Source organism: Odontomachus brunneus, unplaced genomic scaffold (genome assembly GCF_010583005.1).
Source record: "Odontomachus brunneus isolate Ranch 3 - 2012 unplaced genomic scaffold, Obru_v1 Obru_scaffold_040, whole genome shotgun sequence".
Classification (NCBI taxonomy): domain Eukaryota; kingdom Metazoa; phylum Arthropoda; class Insecta; order Hymenoptera; family Formicidae; genus Odontomachus; species Odontomachus brunneus.
In genome coordinates, this window is record NW_022639490.1 from 1561397 (window position 1) to 1586203 (window position 24807).

The 24807-nt window shown below is 36.7% G+C and overlaps 4 protein-coding genes and 1 long non-coding RNA gene across 11 annotated transcripts; 2 read left to right on the forward strand and 3 right to left on the reverse strand.

Moving 5' to 3' along the window:
• Positions 1 to 832: 832 nt before the first annotated feature.
• On the forward strand, positions 833 to 6888 carry LOC116844248 (cell division cycle 5-like protein). The gene is made up of 10 exons (XM_032815509.1): positions 833 to 877; positions 1129 to 1394; positions 1518 to 1648; positions 2097 to 2599; positions 2685 to 2859; positions 3827 to 4267; positions 4611 to 4729; positions 4814 to 4978; positions 5114 to 5395; positions 5769 to 6888. The coding sequence occupies exons 1-10, from the start codon at positions 833 to 835 to the stop codon at positions 6006 to 6008; spliced, it is 2367 nt and encodes a 788-aa protein (XP_032671400.1). The 3' UTR covers positions 6009 to 6888.
• Positions 6346 to 9839, reverse strand: LOC116844249 (vacuolar protein sorting-associated protein 33A). 2 transcript variants are annotated; one of them, XM_032815512.1, is made up of 8 exons: positions 9470 to 9839; positions 9053 to 9249; positions 8472 to 8920; positions 8148 to 8268; positions 7933 to 8093; positions 7288 to 7836; positions 7057 to 7179; positions 6346 to 6974 (listed from the first exon to the last, which is right to left on the reverse strand). In XM_032815512.1, exons 1-8 carry the CDS (start codon positions 9572 to 9574, stop codon positions 6886 to 6888), a joined length of 1794 nt encoding a protein of 597 aa, XP_032671403.1. In that variant the 5' UTR covers positions 9575 to 9839; the 3' UTR covers positions 6346 to 6885. The 2 variants fall into 2 exon arrangements, with proteins under 2 accessions (XP_032671403.1, XP_032671402.1); XM_032815511.1 differs by having other exon boundaries at positions 8439 to 8920; positions 9470 to 9838.
• Positions 9840 to 10158: 319 nt separating this feature from the next.
• LOC116844247 lies at positions 10159 to 19189 on the reverse strand. 4 transcript variants are annotated; one of them, XR_004378056.1, is made up of 7 exons: positions 19049 to 19189; positions 17638 to 18257; positions 16821 to 17056; positions 13421 to 14527; positions 12139 to 12474; positions 10409 to 10559; positions 10159 to 10328 (listed from the first exon to the last, which is right to left on the reverse strand). It is a non-coding gene; the product is annotated as an uncharacterized LOC116844247 (long non-coding RNA). The 4 variants fall into 4 exon arrangements; XR_004378055.1 differs by having other exon boundaries at positions 10159 to 10559; positions 18010 to 18257; XR_004378053.1 differs by having other exon boundaries at positions 10159 to 10559.
• LOC116844245 (protein inscuteable homolog) lies at positions 14526 to 22009 on the forward strand. 2 transcript variants are annotated; one of them, XM_032815505.1, is made up of 5 exons: positions 14526 to 14941; positions 15744 to 16085; positions 19051 to 19509; positions 20379 to 20586; positions 20677 to 22009. In XM_032815505.1, the coding sequence occupies exons 1-5, from the start codon at positions 14649 to 14651 to the stop codon at positions 21667 to 21669; spliced, it is 2295 nt and encodes a 764-aa protein (XP_032671396.1). In that variant the 5' UTR covers positions 14526 to 14648; the 3' UTR covers positions 21670 to 22009. The 2 variants fall into 2 exon arrangements, with proteins under 2 accessions (XP_032671396.1, XP_032671397.1); XM_032815506.1 differs by having other exon boundaries at positions 19084 to 19509.
• Positions 21741 to 24704, reverse strand: LOC116844246 (MIT domain-containing protein 1-like). 2 transcript variants are annotated; one of them, XM_032815507.1, is made up of 5 exons: positions 24578 to 24704; positions 23830 to 24101; positions 22550 to 22788; positions 22278 to 22474; positions 21741 to 22193 (listed from the first exon to the last, which is right to left on the reverse strand). In XM_032815507.1, exons 2-5 carry the CDS (start codon positions 23948 to 23950, stop codon positions 22022 to 22024), a joined length of 729 nt encoding a protein of 242 aa, XP_032671398.1. In that variant the 5' UTR covers positions 23951 to 24101; positions 24578 to 24704; the 3' UTR covers positions 21741 to 22021. The 2 variants fall into 2 exon arrangements, with proteins under 2 accessions (XP_032671398.1, XP_032671399.1); XM_032815508.1 differs by lacking the exon at positions 24578 to 24704 and adding an exon at positions 24167 to 24302 and having other exon boundaries at positions 23830 to 24088.
• Between the last annotated feature and the right edge of the window lie 103 nt (positions 24705 to 24807).

The window sequence follows — 24807 nt, forward strand, 5'->3', positions numbered from 1 at the left end:
AAGCTGGTATAATATTCATCAACAAAACGTTTTATATTGATTGGATGCATCGCCGTTGATATGCATTGTCGATATTAAGATTATCTAATAGAAAGTTACTATTTAGTACGCGTATCAAGTGTACAATGTAAACCAAGCCATTAATGCTATTCAACACTACCGTGTCATTGAGTGCTTTCCAATTGCTTAACACATCTTGACACACACGTACACAAACCAGTTTATTGGTCACATATTATCTAGGCTGCGTTCCAAAACTCTACTCGACGGATAGAATAGCATTTAATTAACCAATAAGAACAAAGATAACTAGGATTTCTTTATCATGATTGGACAATTAAATGTACTTTACCCGTCGAGTAGAGTTTTAGAATGCAGCCCTAAAATATCTTGTAAGATAATATGCAACCAATAAACTAGTTTTGTGTAACACAGTGTACGCAATTGGAAAGCACCTATTATTGTTCAGCTTTTTATGATTATATGTAAACTTAAGGGCGCATCCTAAACCTCTAGTAATAAAATCTAGTAAACATCGAAATAAATTTAGTAACATCGAAGTAAAAAACTGTCGATATAGGGATTAATCGATTTCCAAAAACATCGGGAAAATAATCGATTATTTGTACAAAAAGCATCGATTCTCAAATCATCGATCGATAATTGCCCATCCCTACCACCAACCTATAAAGGCTCACTTCAGTATGTACAGAGCTCACTCAAGTTCACTGGTGTGCAAGCAAAGGTTTTCTTGAATCTTTCGCGTTTGTCAGTTTTTCATAATTGAAAATAATTTTGTTGCTGCTGCATCGTCAAATAAATCACATAAATCATGCCGCGTATTATGATAAAGGGTGGTGTTTGGCGGAATACAGAGGTAATCAACAAGACATTTTCTAACCTAAGATTGTTTTTCCGAATGGAATAATATTGGACCTTAAGCAGGTCGCTTTTCAAAACACGGCATCTCCGTGTTATGATTGACGTCGCATTTGCGCCTGTTCTTTTATGGCACAGTACTGTGATTGCAGTATTATAGTCCCGACAGCTTTCAACTCTCGATGCTTTTTCAAAGCCTCCTCCAACTGCTGCGAATTATCTTACTTAACGTTATAATTTGTTTTTTAGGATGAAATTTTAAAGGCGGCTGTAATGAAATATGGTAAGAATCAATGGAGCCGTATAGCATCTTTATTGCATAGAAAGTCAGCGAAGCAATGCAAGGCACGTTGGTTCGAATGGTTGGATCCCAGTATAAAGAAAACCGAATGGAGCCGGGAAGAGGATGAGAAGTTATTGCATCTTGCTAAGTTGATGCCCACCCAATGGCGAACTATTGCACCCATAATTGGGAGAACGGCAGCACAGTGTTTAGAAAGATATGAATATTTACTGTGAGTATTTACTTGCTATGACATTTACTTGATACAAATAATATGCCAACTGATTTACACTGCTGTCTTTTTATATTATGCTGTTCTTTGATTTACATTACTATCAATTTACTGTCAATTTAGTGACCAAGCACAAAAGAAAGAAGAGGGAGATGATGCCGCTGATGATCCTCGTAAACTTAAGCCTGGAGAAATTGACCCTAATCCAGAAACAAAACCAGCCAGACCAGATCCTAAAGATATGGATGAAGATGGTGAGTTGAAAATTATTTGTAGCAAAGCAGCTTCAATTATATTTAATACTGTTTGTCATCTGTGTAGTGTTTTACTGTAATTATATGATTGTAGCAAAAGTAATTCTAAGAAGAATTTTATATTTTAACTGTTTAGTGGTAGCAATATAAAAAAAAAACCTTGATTATATATAAAAAGAGAAAAGTCATATAAAGATCGAAGATAGCAATGTGCGTCAACAATAAGTTCCTAAACAGTTCACATCAAACGGACGCGTGAAACGTATGAAACGCGTTTGGTTATTTGAATAAATACTTTTTTTATTTCTACATAAGTGAGGATAGATACTAGCTGTCTTATAGCTAGTTTTATAACACTATCCATGTTAATGGTTTTATAGGCCCTTATTCCCCCCAAGTTTTTGATTTAAAAATAATTCTGTTTGTAACAATTATATATATTGTATAGAATTGGAAATGTTGTCGGAGGCGCGCGCTAGACTCGCAAACACTCAAGGAAAGAAGGCGAAACGCAAAGCGCGTGAAAAGCAGTTGGAGGAGGCACGCAGGCTCGCTGCTTTACAAAAACGTCGAGAGTTAAGAGCCGCCGGGATTACAGTGTCGCAGAAGAACAAGCGCAAACGCGGCGTGAATTATAACACAGAGATACCATTTGAGAAGCGACCCGCACCCGGTTTTTACGACACCTCGAACGAGCACGTCGATCCACTGGCGATCGACTTCTCAAGAATGAGACAGCAACACTTGGATGGCGAGCTTCGACAAGAAAAGGAAGAAATGGAACGCAGAAAAGATAAGCAGAAGCTTAAACAACGCAAAGAGAACGATATTCCTATGGGTATGCTGAACAACGAGGAACCCATAAGGAAAAGAAGCAAATTGGTTCTGCCAGAACCGCAGATCTCCGATCAAGAATTGCAGCAAGTCGTGAAGCTCGGCAGAGCGTCGGAAGTATGTACTTTGATTGATCGTATATATAATTGTATATCTGTCATATGTATATTGGTATCCATATATATTACTCGATATATCACAGGTCGCTCGAGAAGTTGCAACCGAGAGTGGTATCACTCTATCCGACAGTTTGCTGGCCGATTACTCCTTACCTACAAACGCGGCAGTAACGCCTCGCACACCAGCCGTCACGGATAGAATATTGCAGGAAGCTCAAAATGTCATGGCTCTCACGCATGTGGACACGCCACTCAAAGGTGGGTACAACATTCACAACAATAACTATGTTTACATGGCAGCTTGGAACAATTTGGTAATACTCGCAAATGGATTGTAGAAACTATGTTTACATGATCAGCATAAAACCGATTTAATCTTGATATTATCTCATTACTAATATTACAACTATGATATATTTATTATAATATGTGTAACAAATATATATATATATATATATATATATATATATATATATATATATATATATATATATATATATTATATGCTGAAATTATCAAATTAGTATTTTGATTGTTACATGACCAGTATAAAATCGATTTGATAATCCTTGATATTATAACTGCTAATATTACAATAATTAGTATATTTATTCTGGTTTGCATAAGAAATATACTATACATATACAAGGAATTTGTATACCAAAATTATGAAATTAATATTTTTATTATTACATGGCTAATATAAAACTGATAGTCCTTAATATTGTAACTAATGTTGTACATGTCATAATTATAGTTGTGACATAAGGTAAAAATATCAAATCAGACACAAATAATATTGGCTTTGAGCACTTTTATTGTTTTGGTCTTTAAATAAAAATATTTTAACTTTCAATATAGAAGGTGAATATATGTACATACATTGGATATATACATTTATTCTATGAAAAGTTTAAATCGTAATTTAAAAATTAAGCCAAAATAAATAAATTTAAATTAATAATAAATAATAAAAGTTAGGTATTAGTGTTATTAGTGTCCAGGCATTAGTACTTTCATTTTAATTGTTTATACATGTAACATCAATAGTTACAATAGAAATGATTAAATCGATTTTCTATACTGTTCATGTAAAGGTAAATTAGGATTATTATTGAAGCGTGGCATTTTTGTGCTGCTGTGTAAACGTAGTTATTTAATTTTTCCCAACACTCCAATCGCCTATATTTATCATATCGAATTTCACAAATGTCTTTTTGCACAGGTGGTTTAAACACTCCACTCAATAATCCGGACTTCACCGGTGTCGTGCCACCTACTAATGTTGTCGCCACACCAAATACGATTTTGACAACCCCTTTCCGCTCGCAACGCAGCGACGGAACACCCGTGAATACATTCAACACACCGGGCGGAGCGTCGGTGCGAACGCAAAACGGCGTTTTAGCGGCGACACCCGTTCGCGATAAGCTCAACATTAATCCGGACGAAAGCGCGGACGGCTCGGAGACTCCGCTTGTACAGACGCAAGCGAAAAGTTCGTTGCGCGCAGCATTAAGTTCTTTACCAGCGCCTTGCAACGACTATGAGATAGACATGCGCGACGAAGAGGTAAGCGAGGAGAACACCAGCATGCTAGCAAACGATATGGTCGAAGATCAAGCAGACATTGATGCGAGACAACAACAGGAATTGATAGAGGAAAGTAAGTCTATCGACAGTATTGGCCGATCTCTCTCGTAGATACGCACAATAGAAAACTTTATTCTAAGGAAAGTAGAGTTGGGAAATAATGCTGTTTACCACTATGTTGCTTTTCAGTAACGGCGTTATATTGTTTTATTAGAAATGATAACACAATTTTGCTTTTGGATTCATAAATAAATATATTAATAATATATATTAAATATATAAATGTATTTTTGGTTTTAATATAATATAATATAAATTAATATAGTAAAGGTAACGCGCAAATTAGTGTCTTTTTAATTATTATTATTAATTATTTGTGGATATTTCTAACAAGTATTTTTCTGTTTCTATTTTAGGGAAAAGAGAATTGGCACGCAGATCGCAAGTGATACAAAGAGAGTTACCGCGCCCTGTGGATGTGAATATGAATATTTTAAGACCCTATATGGACACACCGTTAACTGATTTACAAAGGGTATAATAATGTTTTTAGCTTTACACACAAAATTTTTTCAAACTTATTGCTTCTCGTAAATTAATTTACGTTATGTAATCCTAGGCGGAGGAATTGATAAAACGAGAAATGATCACGATGTTGCACTATGATGCGCTGCAAAACCCGACGCAACCGAATCGAAAGGGCGCCGCAATGTCATTGGCTCAGGCTCAAGCTTATTTGGAAATACATCCATATGATACCTTCGAGGAAAATGATCTTGTTGGTGTAAGTATAAAGAATTTTCTTAAATGCATTATGCATTTAAGATACATGTTTTTATATTATTAATTAATATGATATTTCGTATTATAACTTTAAGCTGCTCTTAATTATATTTTTGTACTAACTGATCGAATTTAGGCTAAGAAAATGTTAAACGACGAGATGGGAGTCGTAAAGGAAGGTATGGCGCATGGTGAATTGAGCCTAGATGCTTATACCACCGTATGGGAAGAATGCTTGTCGCAGATCTTGTACCTAGAGCCGCAAAAACGGTACACTCGCGCGACATTGGCCTCGAAGAAAGATCGAGTGGAAGCATGTGAAAGAAAATTGGAGGAAAATCGTATGCACATGACCGGTGAAGCTAAACGCGCTGCAAGAATGGAGAAGAAGTTAAAAATATTGACTGGTGGTTATCAAGTAAGTAGAAGTCCACATTCAGAATAAACGATAGAAAACGGTAGAGAAATCAAAAGGTTGTATGCTAACGTGCGCGAATCTGAAGTTAAGATTTGAGTGGTGCGAATCAATGAAACGGTAACGCGATTATTCTGTACATTACGGAAATAACTAATAACCGAACCGTTAGCCAATATTAAAATAACTAAAGTATAAAGCACGAAGATCCTAAGGTGATTTCCGCATAATTTGTGTTGTAAAATTCAAATTTACCTAGGTGATCTCATCCGCGTGAATGCGCATCAAGTCCTTTTAAATAAGTAAATTTTAAAATATAAGCAAAAGTCAATGGTTAAATACAAGTAAATACAAGTGATGCTTTGTTTTCGAACAGACCAGAGCGCAAGTATTGACGAAGCAACTGCACGACACGTGGGAACAGATAGAGCAGGCGCACCTCGAACTATCGACGTTTAAATTCCTGCAAACTCAAGAAGAGGCGGCAATACCTAGACGAATAAACGGACTGATGGAGGATGTGAACAGACAAACAGAGCGAGAGCGCTCGTTGCAAATGCGCTATGCTCAGCTGCAAGACCAATTACAAACGATTCGACTGGAGCATTCATCTTAGGAGTGCATTGCAATGCTTGCCAAGTACGCGCGGTAAACTGTGCTGTAACGCGTATGTTGCTTCACAACATTAAATAAACCAATGTTGCGCAATGCAGTTAATCGCATACGTCTTTGATGGAAATATTTACTGAAAATCTTAATTTTAAAATTTATTAAGATTCGTTATGATTAATTAAAATTAATCAAAATTTTTTAAAACTCATGAAGATTCATTAAAATTAGTAAAATTTATTAAAATTTATAAAATTAATTTCATTGTTACGTAACAATAAAATAAATTCTACAAATTGTAATGGATTTTATGAATATAATGAATTTTAATAAAAAGGAGGAAATTTCAAAGAAATTTTCAGTAATATATTTCCATCAGGGATGTCATATACAGCTTAATATACAGTATAATTCGTTGCAGAAGCAAGCACATATCTACAAATCTTATACATCTTAAAAAATACGACGTATCTAGCAAATAATCTAGATAAGTATATAAATCTCGTGTTATAATATATTATGCGTAATATGACTGCTCGCGCATTTCACGAGTGAAGCAAAAAGTTGTAAATTGTTCCTTTATATACTGTCAAATAGAAGTCTCGCTCTAGAGCCTTCATACACAAATTGACCTAACAATATAACGTAAAACATATCATAAGAATTGATCAATTACGATCAAATGTTTATAAAAATGACTACTTACGATTCGACGATTCTCAGCGTGATTGATCAATTCTTACGTTACTGTTGTGTCAATTTGTGAATTGACGATTTGTGTGAAGGCTTTTATCCTCGCTTTATTCTAATAATAAAAATTATGTGTTTAATATTGTGATGTATCTAGAAAAAAAACTAAAAAGAAAACTAAAAATGTTTTTTCATCACGTCTGCTCTAGATCTTCCATTAAAGAAGTAAGAAACGTGTCTCCGTTGATCAATCTGGTGGTTCCCACGACAAATTCAACATTCACTGAAAACAGACTTGTGTTGGACAAATCTAAAATGTACCTATTATGAATTTTTACTTTTTTTAACTATCACATGGTACTCACAATCTTCCTGTTGCGATAGAAATCGAAGAGCCGATATTTCTGCGAAAGTACATCCTCCAATGAAAAAAACCATAATCAGTTTCGCTGGTTCAGAACTGGAGTCTTCGCTGGTGATAGAGTTTCCTGAAATAGATTTTTATTGTATTTCGAAGAGAAATATGTTTACAAATGCGAACTCTGTACAGACGAGACTTAAGAGGGTATGAAGGTAAACTATAAATTTAAACTCACGCTTCGCTAACGAAGACTGCGCATTGTATGGAACACTGCTTACAGTAGGACCTGGCAGTAACCCCATCACATCATTTAATCCTTGCCACCCAATTGGTTGTACCAATTGCTCGGCCAATCTCACACTCAGTGGTGCATATATAGAATGTACATAACTGATATCTTTTGGTGCGATTTCACTTTCATCCTCGACCGTGAGTCTCAATGCCTTCCTCAAGACTGCGTATTGTCGTACCGACTGTTGCTGCTTCAGCAATCCGGCTTTTTCTAAATTTAATATAGTCGGCAGATGTTGGAACCCATAAGTATGTATTATCTCTCTCTTGTAATAGTCGAGCAGCTTTGGCTTTAAACCAGAATTCGTCAATGACTGTATACAGAGAAGACGCAAAACTTTAAGTAATGGCTGTTGCTGCGCTATCATGTCCTCGATGTAAGCGTTCGGTTTGTCCGTGTCGATGCAATTCAACAGTTCCTGTTCGACTTGCAACGATTCCAAAAAGCTGCTTGAATCAGTAACTTCCTTTATCATTTCAGCGATTATAGTATCTAAACAAGACGAGATTGCAAGTTACAAAAACGATCTTCATCGCGAATGCCGGAAAAATTGCATTAATATTTCAAGTGTATGCATTTGTTACTTACGCCTTGCCAAGGATTGTTTGGTGGCTAGCATATGCGGTAGCCTTGCAACAAATTGTTTGATTTCTTGCACACTCTTGTCACCGTGTTTTTCGTCAAATTGAGATGAAATCACTTTGGCTTTCCTATTAAGGACTGGTCCGACACCATTGAAATTTTTATCTCTGTAAGAATTATTCATAAAGCATTGCTAAGAGGAAATCTATACAGATACACACCTGATCTCAGCGAAAAGTTCTTCCCCCGAATTCAATATGATTTGTTCTTTTTCATTTAGCGACATCGCTGTGGGAGAATCATCGGAATCGTGAAACTTTTTCGCAGGCAATTGCACGGTATCTAGGGCGAGCAAAGAAATATTTCATTAATATTTTATTCATGAAGACTGTGACTGGTAATTGAAATTAAGCAAACTGTCCTCTAAATTATAATTTTTTAAATTTTAAATAAAGAAAACATTATGTCCGCGATATAAAATATATAGTAAAAAATATGAAATTGATACTTGCTGTATTTTATTCCAAATATTTCATCGATCAAACCTTCATATGTCAACTGTGTGACTAAAGGTGAAAGTAAATCCACAGATCTATCCAATAGTAACAAATGTTCAATGGCAACAGAGGAGGAAATGGTCTTATTGTCTTCTTCTTCTCTATTTAACCTTTCTAATAATTCCCAAACTTTGCTAGCAGCTGGCCCTCTTCCTGTGACTTTCAAAATTTTCCCATACAACTTTTGCAAACCTTGTATGGCTTGCGCAACCTGATACAGACAAGTAGGATCATTTTCCAAGTAAAATTCTTTGAAAGAATTGCTCAGTTCCATTGATAGTAAATCATTGTCGAATGGGAAAAGATCACATTTAAATTCTTCTATTAACGTAAAATTCCCAAATACGCCACGATTCTGAAGCTTCTTTTGACAAAGTAGACTTTTCCGTGGCACAAAGAATAAGTGAAATTCTTTACGTGGCTTTTTATCTTCTTCCCTGTATAAGCATGTTGATAATTATATGTTTATTAATATATATGTATATCAATATGTTGATAATTATTGCTACGGTCATCAAATCTCGAGGTCACTACAAATCTCATATAAACAATATTCTTTATATACTGACCCACGAATATTCTCTGCTATTAAATCCATGAGTTCTAACTGTGGTCTTGAAATAAATATAATGTTAGCAATGTTGGATGGTATCGTCAAAGTTCCACCATACAATGGATACATTTTAATAACACCATATTCTTCTAACAAATTATATTTTGCCACAAGACCAATTGGCCCAGCCAATGATTGATCCCATATAATAGCCTACACAAGAAACAATAAAAAAATGTTACATGCAATATATATATATATATATTAAGAAATAAACTTATATATATATTTCTTAACATTTAATTGTTGTAAATTTGCATTTGGAAAAATAGTATCTCATTTCTTTGATAACATGTAATTAAACCTTACAAACATGCGAGATTATTACTTATTAATATTAAATAATTCAAGTGAAGAGGTTATCACATCTTACTTTCGAGCCATCGCATTTCTCCAGCAGACAAAGCAAGCGCTTCCTCGCTTGTTCTTGTATAAGTCCAACATTTAATCTGCCTCCTGTCAGATATGTCGATGACATTATTTTACTTTGTTCTTCTTCTTATTATTATTATTTTATTTGGACTCAGACTTATCTCTATTATCTTTTCATCCGAGGTACCGACGTACGAATTCCAAAAAAAACCAGATTCGAACGTGTTCAAACACACTTAACGTAATGACGGTTAATTATGTTTTTATGTCCTTATCAATTATTCGCAGTATTCTTCGCGAAACAATCCGCCACAACTACAGCTGTGCCACATCGCGTTTGACAACCGGTTGTGAGTTACGCTCTATACACAATGCCAAGCAACAGGCAATGGGCGCGTTCAGCAGAAAAAGCGCTCAGTAAGCAATAAGCGATTATTGGTTCTTACTGTTAGATCTCTAAATCTAGACCAATTACATTGCTCAACTGTTGTGCAGCTGTGAGTTCGCTGTACGCACCCAAAAATCCATCACTAATAGTGATGGATATAAACAGCATCTAGCTAATAATTTTTTCTGTATTGTATTGAGATAAAATTACAATTCAGCAATAGGTAATATGTTTTTAATCTATTCTGAAAAATATATAGACTACATATAACAAAACTATTAATACATTTATTGACATAAAGGAATTGAGAAGAGAACGTATTCTATGATTCACATAATTTTCAATTTAAATAGATTGTGTTGAGTTATTGTGACACATATAGCTGGGCGACTTATTATCAATAAATGTTGCGTAGTATAAATAAATAAAACAGAAAGTTTACATTGCTCATACAGCGAGGGACGTTGTTGACCTTAAACGTTAAATGTTAATTACACTTTAACAAGTGTGTTGACATTTAAATGTTAATTACACAATTGAATATAATCTCACAAAGCTATTGCGACTGCGATGTTATGCTTTCTGTTGGGAGAGCTTTCATCTGAGCTTGCTGAAATGTTTGCTGTTTCTTCTCTCTGTGAGCATCCATTTTCTTGTCCAAGGTAGCGATTAGATCCTCCATTAAGTTTTCTGAATACGTTTTCTGAAATGGACACGTAAGTTGAATGTTCTAGTATTTTAAAATATAGGTAAAATTTAACAAACTGTAACTTCATTAACGACAATGATAACAAAGTGGAGTGTTGTCGAATAGTGTTTACGTCGTGTAAAGATTTACTACAAAAAGAAAAGAATAAAATAGCAACGAAATAAGATAGACTTGAATTTTCATCGCGGGAGTTAAGCAAGTATGAAAATGTTGAAAAAATAATCAATTATTTAATGAAAAAAGGAATATAACGTTGAGTAATCGGTCGAACGTCTCTAGAAAAATTAAGTTTATGAATATATTTCTCTCTTTAAATTTCTCATGCGAAGATACGATTGGTATATAAAATAAACGACTAGTAATAAACGATTATTCCTGCAAAAATCAATTAAACTTTCTCTGACATATCTTTATGCTAAATTCAAGATTCGCAGAAATCATCAAAATTTAAACGCCGCATGTACAAGTTTACATGCGCGCGCGCTTAAATAACGGTTTGTACACATCTGTCCCCCATTTTTCTCAATACAATAGGGGTTGCACGCTCCCCTTCGTCTCCTAGACGCGCAGTTGGGACTGCGTCGCGCTCGCGCGCGCGGACATATATGTACAAAGGACAGTAACGAGGAACATCGGGTGTAGAAGAAGATTTCGTTATTAGAATCTACCATCAAAACCTTCATTTATCGGTTTCAACACTTTCCAATATCAACAGCTTCGATATTCATCACTTAAAGGAAGAGCTTGCAAATGAGACATTTAGCATTTCAATATTTCGAGAAATCATTTGTCATTGTGACAACGTCACAGTGTCATGTATATTGCACGTTTTTATTATCACGTTCAATTATCAATTGAATTATTTCAACTATATCCATATATTAAGAGATTATGCAGCATATACACTGAGAGAAAAATATCTAAAAAACAGAAAACATATTTACTTGGCACAAAAACATATTTACTCATACTAATATAAAACATTTTGCAAATAAGAAAATATGCATTTTCTTAAAACTTTAAGAAGCTTAGCTTTTCATGAAAGCAATTATTTATTCTATTTAAGTAAAAGAAATTAGACTTATATGAATATATGTTATTAGTACACACCACATATAAATATTTACCACATATAAATATTATTTTCTAGATACTTTTTCTTTGAGTGTATGTGAGTATACAGATTACGAGCTTTCTGCAATCTTTATTGAATCTTTATTTCCCGTAGACATTTAAAGCAAGCTATTTAATAGCTCTCCATGGCCGCGCTGAAATGCATTCGTGAAGAAACGCGTCTACGAATCTTTCGTTCTCTCATAAATGTCCACGCAACGCGGATGCGTGTAAGTGACTCATCCACGTGCGTGTACGCACACGTATGACGCATTACCACAGGCATTTTCACGCAGATGTACAGAGTGGCGCGTGCCTCCACACTCCACCGCACCGTCGCCTCGCTAACACGCGAGCACCGCATAGAAAATGGGGGTCCCATGCTTGTGAGGGCGGGGGGCAGGACAAGACAGGGGTCTCGACCCCCGCTCGCACGTGGGGGAGCGATAGCGGCACACACCTGGCCCTTAAAAGCGCCATTGGCGTGATTTCGTGACGTCTCCCAAGGAAGAACTGAACGATCGATTTCCCTCGAGACGTCGCGGTCGCTACGCCAATGAACGAGAGATCCGCTTTCATCGAGACGGCAGACAACGACTTGTCGTCTTTGAGAATGAAATAGAAACGTTTTCTCGCCTCCTACTGTACAGGTCCATGAGTAAAAACTATTGTCATTCTTGTTTATCACATCTTAATGAATTTCCTTCATGAGGACGTTAGTCACACTTTCCTCGTTTGTGCCGTCCGTTACAGAACACTCTGCATCAGATATCTTTTTCATATTTATTTCATATAACTGTAAAATATTTCATACAAATATATGTAAGTTACAAGAGAAAACAGAGGGGATGGTTATTTAAATTTTCCCCAGAATCAAGGAAAGCAATGCGTTACTTGCAACGCCGTTATCATTACAATATTGATAATAGGATGATGTCTAAAAACACGATTCAATGACATCCCACACAGCACGCAATATTATATAATAACACAGTAATATTTCTGTAATATTGTAATATCGCAGAAATATTATTGAAATATTACTGTGATATTATATATATCACGTGCTGTGTGGGGTATTATTAACTTTAGAGATATTAAAAAGTTATTAATATATCATTTGATATCACTACCTGTGCTATCTGAAGCTACTTGAATCTAAAGTTTCTTTTCTTCGGTAACGCCGTTATTTATTTATTTTTTGTTAGTAAAAAGTGATAGTAAGGTAAATACATTTTTTAGTAACGGTGAGACAAATATAATCATTGCTTTGTACATATAAAATATCTGTATATAAATGTGTCAGCAAAGAAGCATTGTAGAAAAGAAGTATTCAAAACTTGGTAAGGAGAAACTTGATAACTAAAATTATAACTCATTATTTCGTGAATAACGACAACGGTAATGAGTTCTTTTTCAAAATGACTACACAGAAAAAAGAGCATATTTATTTTGGAAATATCGTATTGTATTTCTTATGAGACTATTTGAAATAAAATTATAACATTGTTAAAATTCAAAATTTCAAATTAAAAATTCTCCTAACAAAATAATACATTGTTGCTTATACAACAATGATTATTATAAAACAATGATTGTTAACTTAAATATATTAGTTTTTTATAAATATATTAATTTTTCCTGTGTAATGGTAATGAGTTGCTTTCCTTAATGAATAACGAAAAGTAAAAATGAGTTATTAAAAAAATATATATATATAGAATTTTCTCAACCCTACTCACATACAAATCACTTGATCCAATACAATGTTTCACTCATTAGAAAAGTCACGCTATTGTCTCATGTTCGTCCAACATCGCAAAAGTCCAGAGCGACGAGATCGCATATCCATAAACATCACTTTGCAGTGTTTATTATTTTGTATTGCAGAACCTGGATCACCTTGTATCTATTGAAGCTTAATTAAGCGTCTTCCGGCGTATGTCCGCGGGAGGGAGTCCCATCCTGTCCAAGAGAGCGCACCTCGTTACGGTTTGACGGTTACACATGGACACGCGCGGTGTCCCATGTGTGTGCGAGGGGGTACATATGGAAACGAGCACCCCATGCAAGCTGCCCCTACAGAAACAACAAAGACGAAAGGGGAGGAGTTGCGTTTTCACAGGACTTGGCTTATGCGCTTTGGGCGGAGAGTGGGACGGGAGAGATCGCGGCGAGTTGCGCGCGCGAGGAAGTCGGAAGCAACCGCGCTCCGAGTCAGTCAGTCAGTCAGTCAGTCAGTCGATTGTAGGGCATTAACGCGCTCAGATCGATCATCGCGCAGCGCGCGCGAAACGGTGTGCGTGCAAATATATATGTGTGTGCGCGCGCGTGTGTGTCTATGTTTGTTTATGCGTACACTCGCGGAAGGTACCTATTTCAATTGCAAACCGTTCCGAGGAATCTGGGATATTGTCAGCTCAGCAAGTTCTCAAGGATAATCAGGAGCGACAGGAGCAGTTATTATTAAATTCACCGTAAATATCATCCCGATCGGCGACAATTGAACGGAATAACGATCTGTCGCGTGCGACTCAACTACGATTTGCGTGAAAAGTTTCAAGTCCGTGTTGAAAAGAAGGATCCACCGAAGAATAGCGCGTGCCGCGCGAGGGGGCACTCATCATCAAGCGACTTGTGGGGTTGCGACGGTCACCATACGGTCGTTCTCCAGCCACGCGCCCGCTAGCCGTGGGAGGGTCGTTTCGCTCCGTTGAGTCGTGAAAACACCCCGTTGAAGCGAACATTGCGTTGCACCCCGAGCGCATCCCAGGCACCTCGGCAAACTGAAGTCCCGTCGGGACGTCGGATTGTCGAGCTCTCTTCCTCGTTCTCTTCAACAACGTATTCTGCAAACATAAAAATATCACTAAGAAGATTGGCGAATGCTTTCAATTCTAGATCGTGATCAGGTAGTGATTACGTAGAGCTAGTTTTTTTATTGTGTGAGATGAAAATAGCGGCGAAATCATGAGCGCGTTCAAGAGATATCAGAGCAGAGTGTTCTGGGATCAGATGGCCACGCGCGATCTGAAAGATGATCGCTTTGCAGAAAGAAATGGTCTTCCGAAATGCGACTCCTTTGAATTTCCGCCCCATGAAAAAGACGTGGAAAAAGAAGATTCGACCGGCAAGTCGGAAAACAATACAGTGAATAGCGGCGATATCACCGCGATACGTGTTTGCAAAAGTTCCGATGAGGATCCGAAACGAAACGCGTGTCCAATTTCGTCGATACGCGACGAAAGTATTGCGCGTCGCAGGTATGTACGCAGGTGAAACAACAAATTCGCCATTAAACGCTAGCGCGGTGTATAATATTGAAGGCAGAGAGTTGATTTCACTTAGAATAGGGGAGAAGGTGAGAATATGCATTACTTTTTGTTTTATGAAAAATCCAATATTAAATGCAATAATTTCATCAGTAACTATTAGCAAATATATTTCTTATAATTATTAAAGAAGAGAAATAAATCGTTCAAAAATAACAATGCAAGAAGTGGAGTCATAGAAATTAGAATAGTAATATGAAACAGGCATGAAAATAAAGCTTACTTCTTGTTATTATAAAATTGTTAATGTTAAAACAATTTTTGTAATTAAATTTCTTTAAGGATCCTAATGATTATATTTATTTTAGTTATCGACAGATCGTAACAATTGTTTAAGAAATCACCCTTGTTTCAATGTTACCACTCTTTCAATATCGCCATCTTCTCCTCTACTTGTAACGTACACTTGTAGCGTATGTTTTAACGTAATTTATAAATAGCGCACTGCCAACTATTAACACATTGAATATTGCGATAATACAACAAAACTATTGTTAAATTAATTTTATTGTTATTGAGTAAGAAAAAAAAATTATATTATTTAGAGAACGATAAAGTTAAGATCGCGAACACTTTGTATATTCCATAGATAATAATATAATTTGTCTCTATTGCATTCGATAATCTTTGTCGAGAGAGAGAGAGAGAGAGAGAGAGAGAGAGAGAGAGAGAGAGAGAGAGAGAGGAGAGCGTTCTAATCTCATACACATACAATTAACATTTGCTCACGTAGGATGGACGTGGAAGAAACGAAGGAAGAGAAGCGCGAGATCATCTCGAGGAATAGATCCTGCAGTCCTCTGAGTCAAGATCTCAAAAGTCAGGATTCCGGATTTTCCGATTCCGAGAGATCGGATTGTTCGCAAGCTTACGAAAACGCGACTCCAAGGCGGAAGTCAAGACGGAGGAGGATGAGAGAACGAAGAATTCAGTCAACGATCGCTTCACCGTCGTTGGAAGAAGCATCTCCCCCGAATCCGATGCACACGTCCACACCAAAAAACTCCAGGATATTCCAGATAGCGAGGAATCGTCTTGGAAGATGGAAGACGAGAAGTTCATCGCAAGGACGCAGGTGAGTCAATCGTTTGATTATAAATCATCATTTATGCAAGAAAGGAATTGTGTTGGGAAGTAACACGTTACTTGTAACGCCGTTACCGTCGCAAACTTTTCCTCGATAACGATTTGGTGACAGCTATATTACTTTTTCGTTAATAACGGTAACAATAACGTCAACGCAATTATATTTTATGGATAACGGTAACGAATATAAGAAGCCTTAAAGTCTAAAAGAAGTCTTAAAGGTAAGATTGAGTAAGTTAATTTTTTTAACTATTTATACTTTTTGAAAAAGAACTAGTTTAAGTTAAAAGTTAACTCATTATAAATTGACTAAGTTAAGTTAAAAGTCATTAACTTTTTGACGTTTTAATTTAACTTTTAACTGATTAATTAGTTATTACCCAACCTTACTTGAAGGTGTATAAAGAATATAAGACGTCTTTCGGGTGCCTTCAAAACGTTTTTTAAAAGCTTATGCTGTTTGGGAAAAACCTTCTACCGCTTTCATAATAATGAAGAAATGGGAAAGAAAGGAGGACATAAGATTTCACAACTCGGAAAATATTAATCGTCGCGATAAGATTGGAGAAATGAGCCAATCGATAGGAATGTGATACGTAAGGTGATTCTGTTCATTTTTGAGTAACGCAATATATACACACGTGAATCATGAGTTGTCAGTATGAATTGTGCGTTGTGAGCGACGTCGATTGACGGTTACTCTTCTCATGTTCCTTACACTTACGATATCCGTGTGATAAATGTACCCGACACTCGGACGAAAGATTATCAATCCTTGGGCAGAAGGTGTCTCGTCTTATCTCCAGGCCGTTGCATTCACGTCGTGCGCTCGTTTATACTCTCTCGTTCAATTATGATGTTACGGAGACTCATTTCCGAATTTTGCAACGACCACGATGACCTTTGACCAGCAGACTTTAATTGGACGGTACACATCCTTTCGAGAACTCGAAGAACTGTCTGCACATAAACAGGAACGTTGCATTCGAGAAATTTATTGTGTCATCATTATCGATATTTATTAGGCTGATTTAAAAGTTTTTCCCATATAATAACATATTAATGACATCATTAATAAATCACTAAAAATCATTAATATACTAAGATGTGTGCTGAAAAGACAAAAAATTCTTCTGTCGTTATTTTTTATGTTTTTATTTATTATACATTGTCAGCAGCTCGAAGTATATTTAAGTATTAATGAATCATTTCAACTTAAATAAGAATAAGTTAATAAATGAAAATTAATACGTTTTAAAATAACCAGTTTGAGTTAAAAGTTAATCCTTTAACTCACTGAAAATTAACTAAATTAAGTGACAAGTTGTTGACTTCCTAACACTTTAACTTTATTTTTAACTAATTAACCCAGTTATTTTATCCAATCCCAAAAATATAAAATCTACGGGTAAAGACTCCGCGAATCAACCTAATACGTCTGCAAGTGTACGAATAAATTGTCACAAACGCAAAGTTAAATGGAATGGAACGCGGAGCTAAATGGAGCAACGCGTCGCACGAGGAAAGGGGACATTTAATACCTCACACTTCGTTCATGCGGTACTATCGGGTGCGAAATTCGTTACGATGTGCCTGTGCGGGTCGTGCTTTGCTGTTAGTCACCACGTACGCGTTCGCGCGCGTACGTGAGTCAATGCAACGCGTCGCACGAGGAATACGTAAATGAAGAATAAGCCGGGCTCGCGCGAGCCGGTGGGCAGACTCGGAGCCGTAACGCAGTGTCGTGCTTTCGGTCGCGCGACAGCGAATCTACGAGGAATTCGTAGCTCGACGTGCACCGGCGACGCGGCGCGCAGGTGGACGCATTGTAGTGCTACAAGAACGTGATTAGTCATCGCGTGCGCGAGAAAGAGAGATCTCAGGAAGCCGCTTGATTAGTCAGCCGATCTTACATTTTCTCATTATTGCCCCGGGCGCTTCCTTGTCCTTCCCACCCACGGAAATCGGTCGACTGTGATCACGAGTAATCACATGACTGTAGAGATCTCTCAGTAGTAAGATAATAATTGTGCCATGACGGTAGCTGGAATCTACGTCGAGTCGCTATGACTCGCTGGAGGTAGTGTAACTGCCAAGGGCGATCAACTATCCGAGGAACAGGAAACACAGAATATGCTTTAGGAGCGTTCTCGAAGAATATCTAAAAAAATAGAATGTTTATCAGACACTTGGTCTATAATCGTGACTTTTAGACTTGTATTGTCCCGCGATAACTCGTTAGAGAAATCACGTCTAACATGTACATACTCGTGTAACATGAACATATTCTCTCAAAACGAATTAGTAAAAATGTTTCTAACTGAATTAGTAAAAGTACTATTTTACTGTTGATCAGTGAGTAGTCACTGATTTTCAATGAAAACACTTCTAACTCACTGAAAATTCTACTTTACTACTCCGTCTTATTTCTCACTGATTTTGATAAGCGTAAATAAGATTTTATTGCAAAACGATTTCATTGCGTTTATAATATACAAATTTGTTATACATTGTATTAAGTTCAATTTTCTGTGTTTATGACGATGAAATCAACGAGATTTAATTGTAATTGCAATGCTTTACTTATAACTGAACCACCAATTATAACACATTTGAGTGAAGAATACACTGATTGTACTTTATACGGAGAATTTTATAATAAAAATTACTATAAAATTTTGTAATCGATAAATAAATCGATATTTTGCGGTAATTAATTATACTGCATATAACTTTTATTTTATATATGCTACTTATATATTTTAAAAATTGAAATGTGTTATTAAAATACTTGCTATGTTTTAACGAAATTTATGTTCCTTAGCAAAGTAGGTTTTATTATCTACTTAAAAACTATTAAAAACCTATCAAAATTTAAAAAACTATAAAAAAAACTATTAAATTCTGTCCGTATAGAGAATATATATGTGTGGTATGTGTTACAACTCTTACAGTGTACTCATCAAGAGCGAATCGCATCATTCCAGGAGCATTGACGAGACACAGAGCAATGCACCGAAGACATTCTCCGTTGGATCGCTGGAGGGCGAGTGTCTGGGCGATTTTCTGTACACGTCCGAACCACCGGAAGACAGCGTTCAGCCAGCGAAATCGCCGGTTTCCACTGATTCCACGGATGATGCGATAACCGCCGGCAGGGACGTGTTAAAATCCAGAAATTATCGCCAATCGTCGTCCATGAGGGCCTGGCTGACCGATCTCGCCACGGAGACCGAGAATGAGTGCAGCAATGCTCTTCAAAGCAAGAATTTGCCGCGCAGGAGAGCACTGGTGGTATCCGGAGAGGCACACGCACGCGATCTCAAGATGATGTCTTCCGCGGCTACTGCAGCCGCGAGCAAACTGTTGGCTAATGCGGAGCAATTTGAGCAACACTATCGCAACATTATCGAGTAAGTGTGTATTCTTCAGTCTTTGGGGTTTTCCAACTCGAGAAACGGAAGAAATTTCAGTTTGTATAATTTCAGGATCAAACTTTCAAAGACTCTCTCTATATTTCTCTCTCTTTTGAAAAATATTAAATACATATATACTATTAATGTTGCACAACATTCAATTATTAGGACATATTCAGTCTTTGAGACATTCAACTTAGTTTCCAAACAACAGTTACATGAACTTGTACACCGATAAAAAATCGGGTAAAATAAATTAAGGCTCAAGATTATAGAAATTTTGTTGCACAATTTGCAATCAAATTAAATCGAATAAAAGTTTTGTCAGATTGTAACAATCTGACGTAGGAATTAAAACTATAAAATTTAGTGAACAATAAAAGGGTACTATTAACACACGAAATTTTTTATATAAAACTTGAAAAATGCCGTGATATTTTTGGGTTTTAAATTGTTTTAAAATTAATGGTACCGCGTTCAAATTTAAATTCAAAACACGAAAGACACTTGTGAAGTGCAAAAGGTCCAATTGCTTGGAAAATCCCTTAAAATCTGTCATTTGCAATATGTTTTAATTACAATCGTAAGTTGCACACGCGGTATTTAGTTATATAAATATTTTCATTTGACTTACTTTACTTTATTATTATTTACTTTATTATTATTCCACAGACTAGTGTGAATTTCTAAAAAAACATCTTAAAGATATCTAAAAGATGTATAAAAGACATTTAAATAAAATATAATATCTTTTAGACGTCTTTAAGACATCTTGTACAAGTTTGTGCTAGGGTAAATTTAAATATTTAAATAATTAAACAACAAATACGTTTTTTTTATAAATAATCAGTTAATCGCTCACATAGAAAAATAACCCGCCTGGAAGGCGGCCGATCCGAGATGGCACTTCTCCGTAGCATCGAGGAAGCCGCGTTCGCGATTCTCTCGCAATTGGGAGCGCCTCCTCCGCGGCGGATTCAACAAGGCAGTCTGAGGAGCGTTCTCGCGCAGCTGCAAAATATGAAGACATACGTCGATGGCACGATCGACACGCGCTTAGACTTCTACATAGAGGTTGGTTCACACCTAGGTCAACGTCGTTGCGACCTCATAACGATCGAAATCGGCGATTTGCAAACTAATCTTACGAAAACTTTCTTTCAGAAAATAGTTCGCGGTCTCGAGGAAGCGCCGCGCGAGGACAGCGGCATAACCAGAGGCGCTTTGGCGGCTTTAACCGCCTTGGGATTGTCGGATTCCCGTGCGGGAAGTAGCATAGCCCGGTGCTCCGGGATAAAAGCGCTTCTGACGTGTCTCATCAGTGTCGGTCCTCGAGATCCGTTATCATCGGGCGACTTGATCGCGGTCTCGTTGCGTGCTCTGGCCAGCATATGCTCATCGACGACTGCCATCGAGTACTTCGTCCGAGACGGTGGTCCTGAGATTCTCACGGACTTATTAGAAGCAGAGTCCACTCGCGAGAAGGAGAAGACCGAAGCTACCGCCTTGGTAGTTCAGATCACAGCACCGTGGACCAACGCAATAGGTTTGCCTTACCTCGAGCCTTTCGCAGCTTCCCTGATACCGGCGCTAAACCATCTGCTCGAGAACACTGGTTGCGCTCAAACGCTGCTGTTGACGGCTGCTGCACTCAATAACTTGTCCAAGTCACAACTGTGCACCGACGTTATATTGGGAGAGGACAGCGTGAGGAAGCTTCTCAGGAGTGTAAAGAAATCCGCCGCCGGCGGCAATGTCTGGCTGATGGAGCAGGTGGCCGCATTGATTGGTGAATTGGCGCGCACTCCGGCGGGCCGAGCGCACTTGGCGAAAGTGCGCGCCTCCGTGGCGTTGGTATCCTTCCTCAGAATGAGACCGCCCGGTTTGGAGGACGCATACCGGCGACTGGAAGTCACCGCGGCCGCCGCGCTCACCAGGCTCTGCGTGGATCCGGAAATCGCGCGACAAGTGGTCGCAGTCGGTGGCGGCGATTTTCTCCCGGTTTGTGACTTCGACAAGCGGGCCGAAACGGAAGAAGACGAGCCTCAGGTAGAAACGGGCTTGTTAAGATATACCAGATCATTGAGGCGAGCATGTAGGAAAGCGGCGAAGCAAATCGGAATCGCAAAGGCCAAGGATCGCAGCACGTTGGATTGAGGAGATAGAATTCATAGAGAAAGGATTCATCGCGCTGGTTCCAGTCGACAATGAAAGGTCGCGCATAGTAATAACGGGGCGCTGTAAATATATATTATACAACAGTAATTACAATAAACTATAATTACAATACGTTTTATAATATAGAAATAATACGAAAAACAAATTGATTCATGATTAAAAAGAGATGTACAGTATAGTACTTAGTTTCGTGTTTTGTATCTTTAAAGATACAAATTTATACTATGTAAAAATACGGTATCTTTCAGCCGTAAAAAATGTGCCATACTATAATACATTTGTAAAACCTTATAAAAAATATTAACCATTTTATTCTTTATGCTGTCATTAATTATTTCTTGCTACTGTCTTCATTCTGAAGATTTGTTTTGTGGAAAATGTCTACTGTGGTCTCCAAGCAGGGCCTCAATTCCAGGTCACACGCACCGAGGACAAATTTGCCACCCGGATTTCTAAAGTAATCTAATCCACGTCCGATTTTAATCACCCATCCATTGCTCAATCTGAAACACACAAATATAGAGTGTTAACTTCAAAGTCCAGATATGAATCTTCTTTGTAACAGCCGCATATGCATTTGTATTTACGAAATTTTTCTGTCGTGCAACGTCTCGGAAAAGGAAAAATCGAAGGAAATTTTACGACACGCCAAACTCTCCTTTAACTCCGCCAATCTTGTGATTTGATTAGTATCCTCTGAATCATAAGTTGTCAGAAGAGATATCCTAGATAGTGTGCAACACTTTTGGACAGCCAGTTCGCACAATCTAACCAAGTTTTGACACTGAAAACAAACACGACATTGTAAACACACATTATAATAATCTATATATTTTATAGATAATATTATAATACGTACTTGATGGAAGGCTCTTATGTATGGGTCTTCGATATTAATGAAAGTGACACTATTATCTAAAAATCTGCCAAAAACACTTGCATAGCTGTGTCCTATTGATCCGCTCTCAATTTTTGTCGACTCTCTGTAGGAACCAACTAGCTTCCTTGTATGAATAAACTTTTTCACTTTTTCGGCTCTGTCCAGATACTCCTTTGCCTTAGCAGTGAAGTGTTCCTTCTTGGATGCTTCTTTTGTCTCTATATCGTTTCATTAACGATTCTTGAACTGAGCCACGAAAGTAGCAATACAATAAAACTCTAATAGCTCCAGCATTTTTCTAGCGAGAGGTTCTCTAACCCATGACACAGAAAGAAAGGAAAAGAGTGAGTGCTTTTCATTTAGTAAAAACCTAGATAGCAACACAATTTCTAAAATCTCACTTTCTTTTAAAGAAATCTTTTAAAAGTGTTTAAATATTACAATATCTAAAAGATATTTAAAATACATCTGAAAAATTGGGATATTTTTCAATCACCTTTAATAAAATTTCTTTAAGATACTTATTAGAAGTTTCTGTTATTTGACAAGTTAACACAACCATTATTTTATCTTTGTTCCATATTTAATAAATCAATAGATATGAAATTAGATACTTGTATTTGTTTGTATCATTAAATGAAAAGCACTCAATAAATACAAAAAAAGAGCCTCTCCTTGATATCAAATATGATTTGTAAATTATATGTATTACATATTTTAATGTTTATAATTTCAAATAACAGAAATTGTTACAAAAATCAAAGTTCACATCACTCTACTGTAATCATAAGAATAAAACTAAGACTGTGTTCTGTCACTCTATCAGTATTGAAAATCTAAAATATATATATCATGAATTATAAATCTTTAATATTGAAAGTGGGTAATATATGTAACACAGTTACAAGTCTTCCTAGATAGCACAGAGAATTAAAAAAGAATTTACAAAGAATTCAGTCATATGGCACCAATTCTAAGTTCATTTTCAGATTCAAAAAGAATTCTTCGGAGTTCAGTGCAATAAGAAGAATTCTATTTGCATCTGAAAATAAACTCAAAATTAGTAACATATAACTGAATTCTTTTTGAATTCTTTATACTATCTGGATTGACATTCAAATTTGATAAGGTTAGAAAATTTGCTGTATGTCAAATACAAAAAACAGGGCTCAATCGAGAAGAATGCGCTCCCTTATATTTGTAAATATTTAAGAAACAGAGAAACGACATGTTGCGAGCATCTTACATGGCGACAGTACCTTTTACGATGTTGAGAAGTATCTGCACACCTTCCTCATACAATACCAATGCCATTGTATATTGTTCCTTTGCGTCCAAATCCACCGCTCGTTTCAACACAGAAACAGCTGCTACCTCCATTTCTGTATTCTTTCGTTAGAATTTGAACAATTCAAACGTCATTCCACAGGAAAAGAAAGCTCTCAAGCTACGTCGTCCATCGATCGATCCGCAGCACAATGACGCTCAGGATAATCTCTCTATTTTCATTCTTCTAATCTACAGATTTTATCTGTGAGCACAAGTGAGCGAAGGTGGGAATTTGATAGCCTAGAATTTTTTAACGTACATACGCACCACGAGGGGTGCAGCGCAAAACAAAGCCTATAATCTATAGCGATTAAATGGTTTCGCACTCGACACAGGTTGCATTCCGAAATTCACTGCCAATACTGAAAATCTATAGTATACGTGATATGAACTATAGATTTTTAGTACTGGCAGTGAATTTCGGAACGCAGCCATAGATATGAGTCGTCTGCAATGCAAGAATTATGTTTTAAAGTCGTAGCACTTATTTGTAAATCAATTATATCTATTTTCTTCGCGTAAACTCATGACATATTTTATTGAATTCGTCAATGAAACTTTTGGTTTTTTATATATAATACTAATAATAATAATTAATAATAATTAAGAGGTCGTTTTTAGAGAATTTCTGAACAATAAGTTGAAATGAAAGAAAATATACTTGTGTTTCACTCTAACCTGTTGCACTAGCACAGAAGTTATTCAAATACAACAGACCTATATATTGTTACAGGGAATACCGAATAAGTCCCAGATGCGCACATTGACAAACTAAGACATCCAATTATTGCTGCGTTCGGAAACGTTACTCGAGTATTCTCCCTTTCTTTTTATCTCACTTTTATATTTCGCTCACTCCAACGGCTATCGTCTAGTAGTGTGCACACAGTGGTTGCGTTCTTTTATTT

What these genes read in the sequence shown, in the direction of transcription:
- LOC116844245 (XM_032815505.1), top strand. Translation starts at nt 14,649, where the DNA reads ATGAGCGCGTTCAAGAGATATCAGAGCAGAGTGTTCTGGGATCAGATG. An exon ending in GAAAGTATTGCGCGTCGCAG is followed by an intron (nt 14,942 to 15,743) that starts GTATGTACGCAG and finishes TTGCTCACGTAG; the next exon opens with GATGGACGTGGAAGAAACGA. An exon ending in GCTTAGACTTCTACATAGAG is followed by an intron (nt 20,587 to 20,676) that starts GTTGGTTCACAC and finishes ACTTTCTTTCAG; the next exon opens with AAAATAGTTCGCGGTCTCGA.
- LOC116844249 (XM_032815511.1), bottom strand. Translation starts at nt 9,574, where the DNA reads ATGTCATCGACATATCTGACAGGAGGCAGATTAAATGTTGGACTTATA. An exon ending in AGAAATGCGATGGCTCGAAA is followed by an intron (nt 9,250 to 9,469) that starts GTAAGATGTGAT and finishes TTTCTTGTGTAG; the next exon opens with GCTATTATATGGGATCAATC. An exon ending in GAACTTTTCGCTGAGATCAG is followed by an intron (nt 8,094 to 8,147) that starts GTGTGTATCTGT and finishes TAATTCTTACAG; the next exon opens with AGATAAAAATTTCAATGGTG.
- LOC116844248 (XM_032815509.1), top strand. Translation starts at nt 833, where the DNA reads ATGCCGCGTATTATGATAAAGGGTGGTGTTTGGCGGAATACAGAG. An exon ending in CGTTAACTGATTTACAAAGG is followed by an intron (nt 4,730 to 4,813) that starts GTATAATAATGT and finishes ATGTAATCCTAG; the next exon opens with GCGGAGGAATTGATAAAACG. An exon ending in TATTGACTGGTGGTTATCAA is followed by an intron (nt 5,396 to 5,768) that starts GTAAGTAGAAGT and finishes GTTTTCGAACAG; the next exon opens with ACCAGAGCGCAAGTATTGAC.
- LOC116844246 (XM_032815507.1), bottom strand. Translation starts at nt 23,950, where the DNA reads ATGGAGGTAGCAGCTGTTTCTGTGTTGAAACGAGCGGTGGATTTGGAC. An exon ending in ACATAAGAGCCTTCCATCAA is followed by an intron (nt 22,475 to 22,549) that starts GTACGTATTATA and finishes GTTTGTTTTCAG; the next exon opens with TGTCAAAACTTGGTTAGATT. An exon ending in TTGCACGACAGAAAAATTTC is followed by an intron (nt 22,194 to 22,277) that starts GTAAATACAAAT and finishes TGTGTGTTTCAG; the next exon opens with ATTGAGCAATGGATGGGTGA.